This window comes from Mauremys reevesii, linkage group 7 (genome assembly GCF_016161935.1).
Source record: "Mauremys reevesii isolate NIE-2019 linkage group 7, ASM1616193v1, whole genome shotgun sequence".
In the NCBI taxonomy this organism is placed as follows: domain Eukaryota; kingdom Metazoa; phylum Chordata; order Testudines; family Geoemydidae; genus Mauremys; species Mauremys reevesii.
In genome coordinates, this window is record NC_052629.1 from 52,779,552 (window position 1) to 52,792,683 (window position 13,132).

Consider the following 13,132-nt stretch of genomic DNA (forward strand, 5'->3'; position numbering starts at 1 on the left):
AAATCCGCTGTATAGACAAGACCTTAGAAATCTGTTAGTTTAAAAGACATAGCTGAGGGCTACCTCTTGTGTTTATAGGTTAAATTGACTAGAGAAGCTGTGAAGCACAGTCCAATCTTCTGCTATGACCTGGCCTTTGAAAAGGGGTATCATTCTGCATCTCCTCACACTTTAGTGCAGGGAGAAGCTGGGCTGACAGTTACAAGTGCCCAGAGGCTAGGAGTTTTAGCACCTTCACTGCTTTCATGTATATACCCCTATGGTTCAGAAAAGCACTCTGCCTCCACCAGGAACTATGGGGCTGGAAATTCTAAATGTAATCTGCTGAAAGGTACTTTTGACAAGTTTGGCTGGAAGAGAGAAGTCATGTGAAAGGGAACACCAAAAGAAGTTTGTCTTGGCTGTTCCTTATAATGTATGAAGACCACCCTGCAAACCTGAAAAAGCTTTTCTTTACCCCTGAAATGTCAAGATCTTGCCAGGCTGCTTACAGTAAGTGTTCTTAAACTGATCAGAGTATGGAGAGCTGGCTGCTCATAGGATGGCAGCTCTGCATATTCCCAATTACAATGGAGAGTAAAAGTAGACAGCATGATTAGCTTCTTTCAAAAGGACAAAACAGCTTTGACAAAGAGAAGATAAACAAGGACTGCCATGACCACCTTCTACAGAGCAGGTCTCATCTGCTTTTATACCCCTGAGCCTGCCATCTGATTCTAGGCCTTTCCCCTTTCACTCTAACCAAGCTTTTGTTTTCCTCCACCTGCCTTTCCACTTACCAGCTATCTCCCACCTTTCTTTAATCTTTAAACTCATGTGAGCAGTTTAAAACCATTGCCTTGAATTATTCAGCTTGAGCTGCTATAAAACCACTTGCTCTCCACTACTCTCCTTGTCAAGTCTCAGGGCCTGTATTTTATACTAAGCCTTCACCTTTCCAGTATGTTTGATTAATTTAAATTAAATTAAACTCCCAAGCCTACTTTGCTTTAGTGGGGACACCACTTTAAGGTAGTTTGAGACTTTTTGCAGGCTAGATTTACTAGAGGAATAGATCAGTGGTTTGAGCATAGGCCTGCTCACCCCAGTGTTGTGAGTTCAATCCTTAAGGGGACCATTTAGGGATGTGGGGCAGAAATCTGTCAGGGATGGTACTTGGTCTTGCTGTGAATGCAGGAGACTGGACTCTGACCTTTCAAGGTCCCTTCAAGTTCTATGAGATAGGTAGTCTCCATATTATTTACAGTCAATCTACCCTTTAATTATGGCCTTAAGGCATTAGTGAATTTGAACATCATGTAGGCTAGTAACTGATTTTGTATCTAATGAATTACAGGTTACCTGCAAAGGAGACAAGAGGCCTTGTCTTAATTTGGGGGGGGAGGGGGGAAGGAGGATTCCAATTAACTGGCTAGAGCATAGGGTATCACAAATCAAGCAGATGAAATCTAATTGAGGGGAACTATTTTCACTTGTTTTCAAAACTCCCTGCCGCCCCCAGCTATTGAACTTGCATGCCCCTCTGCTGCTGGAGGAGTCCAGCTGTTTGTTAAAGCCTCACAACCTCTTTTGTTTTAGTTAAGATCTGTGAGCTCTGAGACTACATTTCAGTCCTGAAAAAATCTCCAGCAAAACAAGAAACTTTACATTCCTGGTATTTCTCAAGCAAAACACTCCCAAAATTTCAGATTTCCTTTTATACACCATCACAAAGGAGCAATTAGGGAGAAGCAGCAGCAGCTACTCTTCCTTTTCACTCTACTCTGTACTTATCAAGAAGGAACAACACAAAATCTAGTTTTAAGTAGCTCCAGTAGCAGAGCTCTGTGGCTCTCAGCTAGAGCCAGTTATACACTGGTATTAAACACCTGCTTGGTAGTGTGCTCTGACTGATAATTTAGGTTAATTGGTGTCAATTATAAGGCTTATTAGCTATCTAGATAAAAGCTAGTCCTAAAGACCTTTGCTATGGGGTGAAGTGAGGCTCCCTTTTCAAGGGAAAAAATCTCCTGTGAAAAGCCATATCCTTTCATCTCCTCTTGTAAAAAGAAGATAAGGTAAAGTCAAGCTAGGAGAGGCTGCTTCCTGCTTTTACGGATCTCATTGCATTGAGGTAAGAATTGGGATGCAGAACTGTTTCAACTGGGAGGGTTTTTTTAAGCTACCTCTTTCACAGGGGTTGCATAAGTGAGGGGGGAGGAAGCTTTTGAGATTCTCGTTTTGTTTTCAAACAGTACAAAGGGCTGCTTACTAATTCACAAACTCTACTTTATAAAAAAAAAATGGGTAAGCTACTACAATCTCCAAGTCACCCTTTACTGTACCTTTTCCATCCTGGTTTACTGCCATAGCATAGGGGGTTTACTTTAATCCTGAGGAAATTGACTAGGTCTCAGATGGATGTGAATCAGGGAATGGCTACAGTAAAGTTATCAGTAAAAGTAGGTAGGAGAATCACCAGAGGAAGAACTAAAAGACTGCTACCTACAGTGAATCACTTTCCACTTGCAGCAACTACTTTTTCATTCAGAGCCAACTCGCTGTGTAAGGGCTACGAGGTCTGCACCGACGTCCTGATTGTTGGGGCCCTGGGTGCCTGGGACCCTTGCAATGAACACGTGCTTCAGACCTGTGGGGTGGGCCGTCACTACGCGAGGCTCATGAGATGCCTAATGGTCTCTGACACTATTTGCTGGTCTAGAGACATCTACAGGGAGCACATCACTGGCCACCGCCAATACCAGGAGTGAGTGGGTGTGGCTTCATGCACCTGCAGGGGTGAGGAAACTTGTGAACCCCCCCTGCTGGACTCTATTCCCTGAGCCCTAAACCCACTGAACCAAACTCCACCATGTGAGGGTCGTCCCATCCCCATTATCCAGCCTGCTTATTCATGCCCATGAGTGATGTACCCCCACTGCCTCTTGACTAATCTTGATCCCACCCACCGTACACCCCACATTGGGGACATGACAGACTATATGCTGTCCAATACCAAAATGCTAATATCCCCCTACAACTTGTATGTTACCCCCCCATGACACAATAACTGACACTTCAAACACTTTATTGTTTATTTTCAAATATTCTCTAATAAACTTCTTGGCACTATGTAAGAGCACTACTGGGGTAAACAGGCTTCCTGTAGACAAACTATCTCAACAGCCAGAGGATGGGGTTAAGAGAAAGCAGAGAGTTTATTTTCGAGAGAAGGAAGTGTGTTGGAATAGAATCCTAGTCTTATATTGGGATTTGTAAATGCCTTGGATTAATATGCACTTCTGTAGCTTGGCTTACTATGGCATATACTCAACTGTAAGCACCTGATAAGTGTAGGCTGCAGCTGTTCCTGTAACAATTTTGTAACCAGTAAATGTTAATGTATACACTTAAGGAATCCACTATTCTAGTGGATACAGACTAACACGGCTGCTACTCTGAAAACTATTCTAGTTGTAAGTTCTGCACATATGAAGGATGATTCCCCTTTCCACACCAATGTTACCTCACTGATTTACTTTAGTGTAATGGAGAAGAATCGGGCCTATGCTTCTCAGCATCGGTGTAGCGAAGACTGTTCAGAGAAACTATCTTTTACTGAGAATGAAGGCTCAGATTTGTTCAAAAAGCATAAACATTATCCTGCTTGACTCCCTAGAGACATTTTTACTAGGTTGAAATGGATGGTTTAACAGAAACTGCTTTCTAAACAATGTTCTGTTTGCTTGGTTTCAATTTACTGACCAAACCAGTTTCCTCATCGTTATCTTAATTCTGGAGCACTCATCTGTTTTAATAGTGAGAAAATACTCTGCAACACCACAGATCTGTCCATTCCAGCCACAGCCTGCATGAAGAAATGAGTCTCTATAATAGAAATAAATACTACCCCCAGTCAATTACCCCTTCTTTAAAACTATCACCATACCATTTATCTAGCAGCAGGAGCCAGTTCGTTCATGGCTTTTCTATTCTATTGACTCCTATGCATTGTCCTTCTGTGACCTAATCACATTGCCCCAATCAAACAAAACCAGGGGTTGGTGTCACTATGTTGCACGGCAGACACTTGACAAAATTACTGTACTTAGTGATGGACAGTGGGGGGGGGGGTTATGGCATTGTCATTCAGCATTTCTTGAAAAATTACCATGGTCCTCAATTTTTACCACAGATGTTCCTGAACAAAACTATTTTATAATCAAACAAAACCCACTGGAATCTGGGTGTTTCTTGGCCTTATTAGGGTAACAGAGGACAACTTAGAAAAAGCACATAAGTACCATGCTTCTATTTACTGTTTGATATACCTATTAACAGTTTTCACTGTGCTTTTACCATTAACACAAGCCTTGCCTTGTGCTAACTGCTAATGACAAACTCCAGCTGAATTTACAGTGGCTTACAAAACCATTTTTATTTGTTAGAACTGCAGCAGTTAGCACTATGGACTCAAACTTTATTGGCTAGAAAGTAGCACAATCATAGTACACATAACCAAATGAACCTGGTGGCATAGCACTGTCTATGTGAGTCAAGTTAGGGGACCAGATCTTGCAGCTTATGTCCAGGGCTAGTAGAAAGTGAGATGCTGGGGAGACAATCTGTGCCTTTTGAGGAGAAGTTAATGGCCACATTGTAATCATTTGCAGACCCACCAGGTACCACTGCCTCCAGTAGTCTGCTGGCTAGAAGAGATGCACCAGTCCTGGTAAATGGTGTCAATGAACTTCCTCACAGTACAATAGCTTCCATTCAGTTTCACACTAATTGTAGATAAAATATGAAGAGACATCACCGGACAGATTTTGCAATCAATTTGATTGGTGAACTACATAAATGTCCTATAATCAGTCCTCATGACCCTGCTCAGAGGGATTGTCGTTGTACTGAGCCCTTCATATGCTCCCAGTTGTTATAGAGAGCATAGAGGCCAGTGAGCATCAAGCCTGCAAGGCCTCCTCGTGCTATTCCACGCACTCCACCTGGAAAAGAAGAATAGCATTAAATAATTCCTAGGGAAAGTAGTTAGAGCAATTGGCCAGGCATCATTTAATCTAAGAGGATCTCAAATACAATACGCTTTGCGTGACTGCATCTTTTTTCCCTTTGAAGTCTAAGCTTATTCATAAAAGCAAAGCTCTCCCAAAAAGAGTGCTTGTAGTTTTACTAGACTGGATGATAGAATCAGAAAGACCCATTATAACTTTAATTCTAAAATCAGCAAAGGTCTCATCTGCATATCAACATCCAGTCATAAATATATAGAAGATATGACCTATGGAGAGTTGTTTGCTTCAAGAGTTCTTTACCATCCATTTAAAATAAGTAATGCTAATAACAGTTGTATAGGCAGTTCTAACAGAATTAATCTCATGTTTATTCTAGCTCACCTGAAATCCTAATCCTGTCTGTCAAATAAGGTAACTAAGGGGGAAGAGGTGAGGGGACAAGCATTAAAGAGCGGAAACAGATGTGAACCTCTGTAACAGAACTTCTTTATATCTAGCCCTAGTCCTTTAATTAGAAATTGAGAGTTAAACAGGACTGCATCTAGGTTTTTAAAGTTTAGCTAATTTTGTTAATTTGGAATAAACTGGGGAAATAGGATCAGTCATCAAGCATTTGAGGGGATCATTGAATTGACTGACTTCACTCTCACTAGTATCAGGCAGTTGAGGTCAAAGAAAAAGCAATGAAAAAACAATTTATCTAGCTACCACATAGTCACACACAAATATAATAAAACCATTTTAAATTGCTCTCCTATGCCAAGTTTATTCTAAAAAAAATCTACTACTAATGGTAAAATGTGGGTTTAGCTACTCAATGGTCATAATATAATCAGATTAAGTTTTCAGTCATTTGACCTTTAGTATTTCAGTTCTATGCCCTATTCAACATCCTGCTGTTAATCACTGTCAAATGGGCAAAAGCTGAATTCTAACAGTAAAATGGAGACTTCTGCAGTTTCCAATATCCTTAACACTTCCTGGGACAGTTCTAGGAACACCCTGTACATGCAGTGGTATTAGGGACCATGACCTTAACCTGTCAGGAAAACTAAATATTGGAACCTTCCATGTTTACCAGGACCAAGCCAAGTGAGAGTTGAAGTCTGACATTTAGAAATAGATCACTTTCAGTTTTAGAGTTAGATATGAACTGCCTGCTAGATGGGAATTAGCAGAAGTACCAGGGGAATTTCACAGATTCTTCAGTCTTAAACAGAAAAAGGAACGTGTATCATGGTAATCTGTACCAATTAATCAGTTCCTCCTAGAACAACAAGGAGTCCACTGGCACCTTAAAGACTAACATGCACAAATAAAACTAAGCTGTTGTGGGTAAAAAAAATCCACTTCTTCAGACGGATGGAGTTTTCACTTATGAAAGCTTATGCCCAAATAAATGTTAGTCTGTACCACAAAAACAACGAGGAGTCCGGTAGCGCCTTAAAGGCTAACAGGGCTACCCCTTTGATACTTAGTTCCTCCCAGGTCATTAGTTGTCTCCCCCTAAACTGCTCGAGGTTTTGTAGGTTACTTTTAGTGAGACAAATTGTTAATTTCATCTAGATTGAGGCATTATTTGAGCTTTAAGATTAAGCAGAATCCCTCTGAAGCTGCTATGTCTTAAATCTATTTGCATTAGCCTAGGCATGTAATAAAATAAGGAAACAGCAGCAGGGATAACCAGTGACCCAAGCTTACTTCCAGTCCTACCTTCTAGAACTTTGCAGACAGACTAGCTGTGCTCACCTAGCTACAAGTTCTCTTGTTTGTAAGTGGGTCAAGAACTCAATTCTACCTAGGCTCCTAAATACATACTGAGCCCCCAGCAGCTCCCAATGAAGTCTTTGGGAGGTGCTGAATGCCCAGCAGCATTAAGAGTTATCCTTATTTACCTAAAATAGGATTTAGGAGTGACTCCTATTTTTGAAAATTTGTCCTGGGTACATAGCACAAGAGGAGGTAAAGAGCTGACAGGACATTTGTGCAAAGATAATCATCTCAGGGAAAAGACAACAATATTTCCCCCTCCCCCCAATCCTAGGGAAAAGCCCAAATGAAACCTTGGCTTGTAGGAAAGGATTTGCCATGGAGAATAAACAAGGGAAGGATTTAACCAGTTAGGTGTAAAGGCAGATGAAAGGACATTGCAAGGTTTCACCTATTCACATAACAAATACTACAGAAGCTAAACCAGAGTGTAACTCCTCCTCCTAAAAAATCCCATTCTCTCCATTGAGGGAGGTTGCAAGAGGGTCTGAGCTGATTTCTGACAGTAGGAAGCTATTTAAAGACAGACATTTTATCTGGTTGTTGCCATGAGTCACCTGCCATGTCTAGCTATTTTTTGTGCAGGTTTGGACTCTTCAATTCTCATGGCAACGTACTGCTTAGAGCATCTGAGGCAGAGCCAAAGTTTTCCTATGGGCAGGTCAGACAGCTGAGTAAAGAAACCCCACACAAGCTTTTACAATCCTCCAACCACCACATGCTTCAGTGCAGAGTGGGTATTTGTACGCAGCTTGGTGACTCTAAATCTTTCAGCAAGGTACAAGAGGATGTTTCAGATAAACAGCTTGTTTCATGTAATGGAAAGTGATGCATATAGTTTGTACAATGAGCCTTCCTGCAAACTCGAAAGCACATAGGAACTGGGCATACTTAAGCTCCCAGCTATTACTATTGAGTTCTGCAATTTCACTCTTACTTGTTTGGTGCAATGTGCCTCTGCTATCCAAAGCATTCACACACACAAGAGTGCAATGCTAAAGGAGTATTCTCCCACTCCGCCAAGTGGGTAGACTTGTATTTGAGTAAGACATTCAACCCTTCCTGCTCTGCTCTAGCCAGCAAACTGCAGTTTCGCTAAACAAAACTAAGTTACTGGGCAGGAAATGCTAAGTGTTCTGACTTGATGACCTTACTTGGGCATCACACCACCCCCATCCCCAGGGTGCAAACTAAGTGATAGGCTGAATTCCCACTCCTCCCCTACAATCACTTTCTGCTAGTCTTGATAGCAAGTTGTTTTGGCACACCCCACCAGACATACATAGTTATGCCATTATCTCACTCTGACATGTGCAAGGTGAGGCTGAAAGAGTCAAAAAAGGGGCTTAATTTGCTAGAATCCGATATTAAACCATATTTTTAAGGGATAGCCAAGTAACACAAGTTATTTAAGGAAACTGCCAAAGTTTCTAAGGATACGTTTCCCATACCTTAAGTTAGATGAGCTGTTGTCTGATGTATACTTCTAGCTTGATACAGCTTATCAAAGAATCCTGTCTGCTTACATGCATATTCATTCTGTCCCAGTTCGTCTTACATTTTATTGTACAGCATACTTGCAGCACTCAGAGCACAACTATCATACCAATTCACTGCCTCTTCACAAAAAGTGGAGCTGACAGAGCAGGGGGAATCATGTGCTCAAGCTGAAAGAGCTGGCCAGGCACATTTTTAGCTTACAGTTTTCACTGACTAATAGATATAGGGGTTTCAGGCAACATTAATTCCTCACCATTTCCTGAAAGTTTTAAAAAAAGGAAAACTATGGGTCAGGAGAAATGAAGAGAAGAAAATGCCAACATTGATAACTGCTGCCTATTACCTTAAAAAGTAGACATTAAAAACACTAAGCCAGAAATCTAGACATACAAAATGTCAAGTAGAACAAGGCAGAAAGTTAAATCTAAATATTTCATGGCTTCCAGCATCTGCCTCCCAAGAACTTAGAATGAGAAATTATCTTTTTTTCTTTTGCAGCCTGTAGAAGAAATAGCTCCAAAGTTTTAAAGGGCCTGATTTTCAGAGGTGATAAGCACCTTCAACTCCCACAGAATTAAAATGAAGCAGTAGTTAATTAGCATCTCTGAATCTGGCCCACTGCTTTTCATTTAAAAGAAAAAACACCCACATTTGTGTAGTTAAATGTAAGTCTATGCTAGGAAATTTTTCTAAAAGTTCACTGCTGCCCCTGGGAGTTTCCAGGGTAGCAAAGGACCGTTGGTATAGAAATTACTGAGGGAAAGCAGAGCTGAAGAAATGAACTGTTCTAGAGAAACAGCTCTGATTTCAGACTGCTGTAGCCAGATGCTAAGGCATGGTCTATACTTAAAACACAGGCTATGTACACATGATAGACCTTACAGCGGCACAGCCATAGCACTGCAGCTGTGCTGCTATAAAATCTCCCATGTAGCTGCTCTGTGTGGATTTGGAATAGTGCTGTCCGCACCAGTCCTTTTGTTGGTGAAACGCATTGGTCAGGGAGGGTTTTTTCCCCCACTCCTCCGACCAACAAGTTTTTCTGACAAAAGTGCTAGTGTAGATACAGCCTTAGGTTGACCTACTTAGATCTTTCAGGGCTGTGAACAATTTCACACCCCCATGCAATGCAGTGCAGCTAGGTTGACCTCCCTCCTCACTGTAGCTGGATTACCTACATCAATGGGAAAACCCCTTATGTCAGTCTAGGAAGCATCTACACTACAACAGCACAGCTACAACACTTGAAACTTGGAAACTTTCCTTGTTTGGTGGCTGTGGTGGAAGGGGGACTGACTTCATTTTCTAAAGAAACTAAATTTTCATTTAAAAAAACCCCAAAACCACTTTACAGCCCCTGCATGGTTGTTAGCATCATCTTCTATATATTAACCAATGTAGTGTTCTCTTCCTGAGTCTGTTAGCTCCTGTGTTTCCACGGGTGATATTCAGAACCCTGCAAGCAGCAGTGAAACTGAGAAGGTGTTCTATTTTACACTGCTGTTGCTACTTGAGAGAACTAAGATCAGGCATAAGTCAGAGGCAACTGTTTAACCCCCTGAACGGGTTGTATTTGATCCTCCTCCCTTGTGAAAAATACCTTTCCCGTCTTGTACCAGATGTGTAACATCTGTTGGTTCAGAGCATGATTAAAAGTGAATCTGTCCACAACCTAATTCAGTTGAGTTTATTCATTTAGAACACATGTCAAGGTGGCATCTAAGATGCTGACACTATAAAGAAGGCAGACCACACTGGTTGTTCATTATGTTTCTAAAGTATCTGAATGGATTTCAATTTACAGCTAGGAAGCAAAATCTGCTACAATTAATTTTATATAGGTTCTGAAGACGAGCAAGATATCACAGAGCCTGTATCTGCAGCAGGTTGCAAAATACCTCAAGGGTTTCTCCCTGAAGAAACATAATGGATTAAACAAGAGAACCTCTACTTCCTAGTAGATACAGTGTGTGTGTGGTTTGTTTGTTTTTTTTTAATTTAAGACTTGGATCAAGGAAACTGTAACAAATCATGCCCCAGTTTGTAGGGCTCGCTGTCTCATGATGTGTCTATTTACAGCTAGACTAGTTCTCCTGAACTTCTGCCCATTACAACTACAGCAAATTACTCTCTAGATCTAGCCTGGTCAGACTTTGTATTGGTAGCAATAAAGTGATTAGCCCTGTTTAATGAATTTAAGATTTGTTGACTTTCAGGGTTGTGTCCTATATTTCTAAAATGATGACTGGTTCATTTTAGCTATTAACATGTATAGTCACCTCCGTTCAGATGGACCTCCTGATTGCAACAAATTAATATATATTTATTGCAATAGATTTAGGATCCAGAGACTCTACTGAGGATCACAGCCCCATTGTACTAGGTGCTGTATGCATACATGGAAACAGCCCTTTTCCAAATGTAAGTGGTCTCCTTGCTGCCTCCCCAAAAGAAAAAGCTAAATACACTGAGGGTATGGCTACACTTACGGTTTGCAGCGCTGGTCATCCAGCTGTGCAGGGCCAGCGCTGGTGTGTGGCCACATTTGCAGCGCTGTTGGGAGTGATGCATTATGGGCAGCTATCCCAGCGTTCAAGTGGCTGCAACGTGCTTTTCAAAAGAGGGGGGTGGAGTGGGGTCTAGTGTGACAGGGAGCGGGGGGAGAGAGAGAGGGGATTTTTGGAGCCAACACTGTGTGTTTAGCTTCCTGCCTTGAAAAATCAGAACATGTTTCCGACCCCTTAGTCTTAACTCTTAATTGCAAACAGCCTGCAGCCAACACAACTCCCCGCTGTTTCATTCACTGCCTGCCTGCCTCTCATTTGATTGTTTACAGCCAGGTACAGATGATCACAGCAAACAGGAGCTCTGTTTGTTTTTTAGATAAGCAGCAGCGGCAACGGAGCTCGTTCATAACAAAACAAAGAGTAATTTATAAAAGCATTCTGGGATACACCTTATACGCTGGAGGCCAATCACAGTGCTGGTGTGTGGCCACACTTGATGACCAGCGCTGCAGCACCAGCGCTGGAATCCTTATTCCCCATGCTGAGTGAGGTGTACGGCCAGCGCTGCAGCCAGGGAGTTGCAGCACTGGAAGTGCCCTGCAGGTGTGGCCACTTACTAATTGCAGCGCTGGTGGAGGTTTTCCAGCGCTGCAACTCACCAGTGTAGCCATACCCTAAGCCATAAGGAGGGGAAAGAAAAGTCATTTACAAACTCGGCTCATGTTTTATGTTAAAGGTTACGTTTCCTGATGACTCAATTCACTGTGCAAAGAGCTTTGCTTTTATAGCTAAACAGGTAAATTTAAAACTGCCAAACTTGTTTTAAGCTTGACTGAAGTTTTCAGTGACCTTGTTTTTGAATCAAAAGAAAGGTTGCTGAATGAATGAGCCCACACAGAGTTAGGCTCAATATAAGCTTGAGTCTGAACATGTATGTGAGACGTTGCAGTCTATATGATTTTATAAAGATATGCTAATGAGTGAATATAATGTAACTGGAATAAGCTTCATGCAAAAGGTCTCTTGTAAGGCATCATTACAAAGCTTATAATCTACTGAGTGTGTTCATCTTATTTCTATACATGTATCACTCTTGTCAAACTAGAAATATGAAATATAACTCTGAGGGCCTATTGTAATTATGCAAAGTGTGGGCAATTTAATGGTGGTTTGGAATCTTGATGGCTCTGATCAACCAGGACAATTGACTGTGGATGCCTCTGTTTGCAGGCAAGCCTTCCTGTGAGTCAGGCTGGGAGGAATGAAGGCTTGGGGTCTTACAGTGACATGTGATCATGTCACCTGAACTGGAATCCATCTTTAACCTGGTGCTTTTCCAGTGAGGAGGGTGGAAACCCAGAGGGACAAAGGATTCCCACCTTATGCAAAAGATACAGAACAGAGGGGGCATCATGAGAAATCCCCTAGTTACCACCTGAGCTGGAACAAGGGCTGTACCAGGGGAAAGGACTGTGCCCAGACTAGGAAGGCATCCAGTCTGTGAAAGAAACGTATTGAAACATCTTTGAGGGTGAGATCTTATCTGTACTCCGTTGTTTTACTGTATTAGACATAGACCTGCGTGTTTATTTTATTTTGCTTAGTAATTCACTTTGTTTTGTCTGTTACTACTTGAAACCACTTAAATCCTACTTTCTGTATTTAATAAAATCTTTTAACTTATTAATTAACTCAGTATGCCGAGGGACTGCTTCTTGAAGACTAACGCTCGGTGCCGAGAGCGGAGGAGCAAGAGCTGCCTCCCTCAGGAGCTGCTTGAGACGAAAGTCCAGCTCCCCTTTTGTTCTCGGCTTAAAGGCCTTACAAATGCGGCACTTATCTGTTAGGTGAGATTCCTCAAGGCACTTAGGAGAGGATCTCTTGTCGGCATCGGCTTGTGGCCGGCCGAGCATTGTGAAAACCTATAAACCGGGCATAGTACCGGGTGCGGGGAAGGGGATAAACCCTGAACCCCTGTGAACTATACACACTAACTATACTACAAACGAATAAAGTTAACTACAACTATATAAATCTGAACTATATACAAGAATTAACGAGAGAACTACGAGTAGCTAGGGAAGTGGAGGTCAGCTAAGCCGCGCTCCACTGTTCCAACGACCGACACGGACGGTAAGAAGGAACTGAGGGTCGGTCGGGTCGGCAGGGGTATATATCCAGCGCTATAGCGGCGCCACTCCAGGGGGCGCCCAGCTGACCCACCAAGTGTTGCTAGGGTAAAAATCTTCCGACGAACGTGCATGCTGCGCGCACTCACCTGACTGGAATGGATATGAGCAACACATCTCTAAGAACAACAGTTACAACGGTGAGTAACCGTCT

The 13,132-nt window shown here is 42.0% G+C and overlaps 1 protein-coding gene across 1 annotated transcript in view; it reads right to left on the reverse strand.

Moving 5' to 3' along the window:
- Positions 1 to 4,391: 4,391 nt before the first annotated feature.
- LOC120368936 (mitochondrial import inner membrane translocase subunit Tim23) overlaps positions 4,392 to 13,132 on the reverse strand; it is a 33,933-nt gene continuing 25,192 nt past the window's right edge. Inside the window, exon 7 of the mRNA XM_039481691.1 lies at positions 4,392 to 4,985. Coding sequence (XP_039337625.1) covers positions 4,870 to 4,985 — 116 coding nt within the window. The 3' untranslated portion in view covers positions 4,392 to 4,869. The remainder of the gene's footprint in view (positions 4,986 to 13,132) is intronic.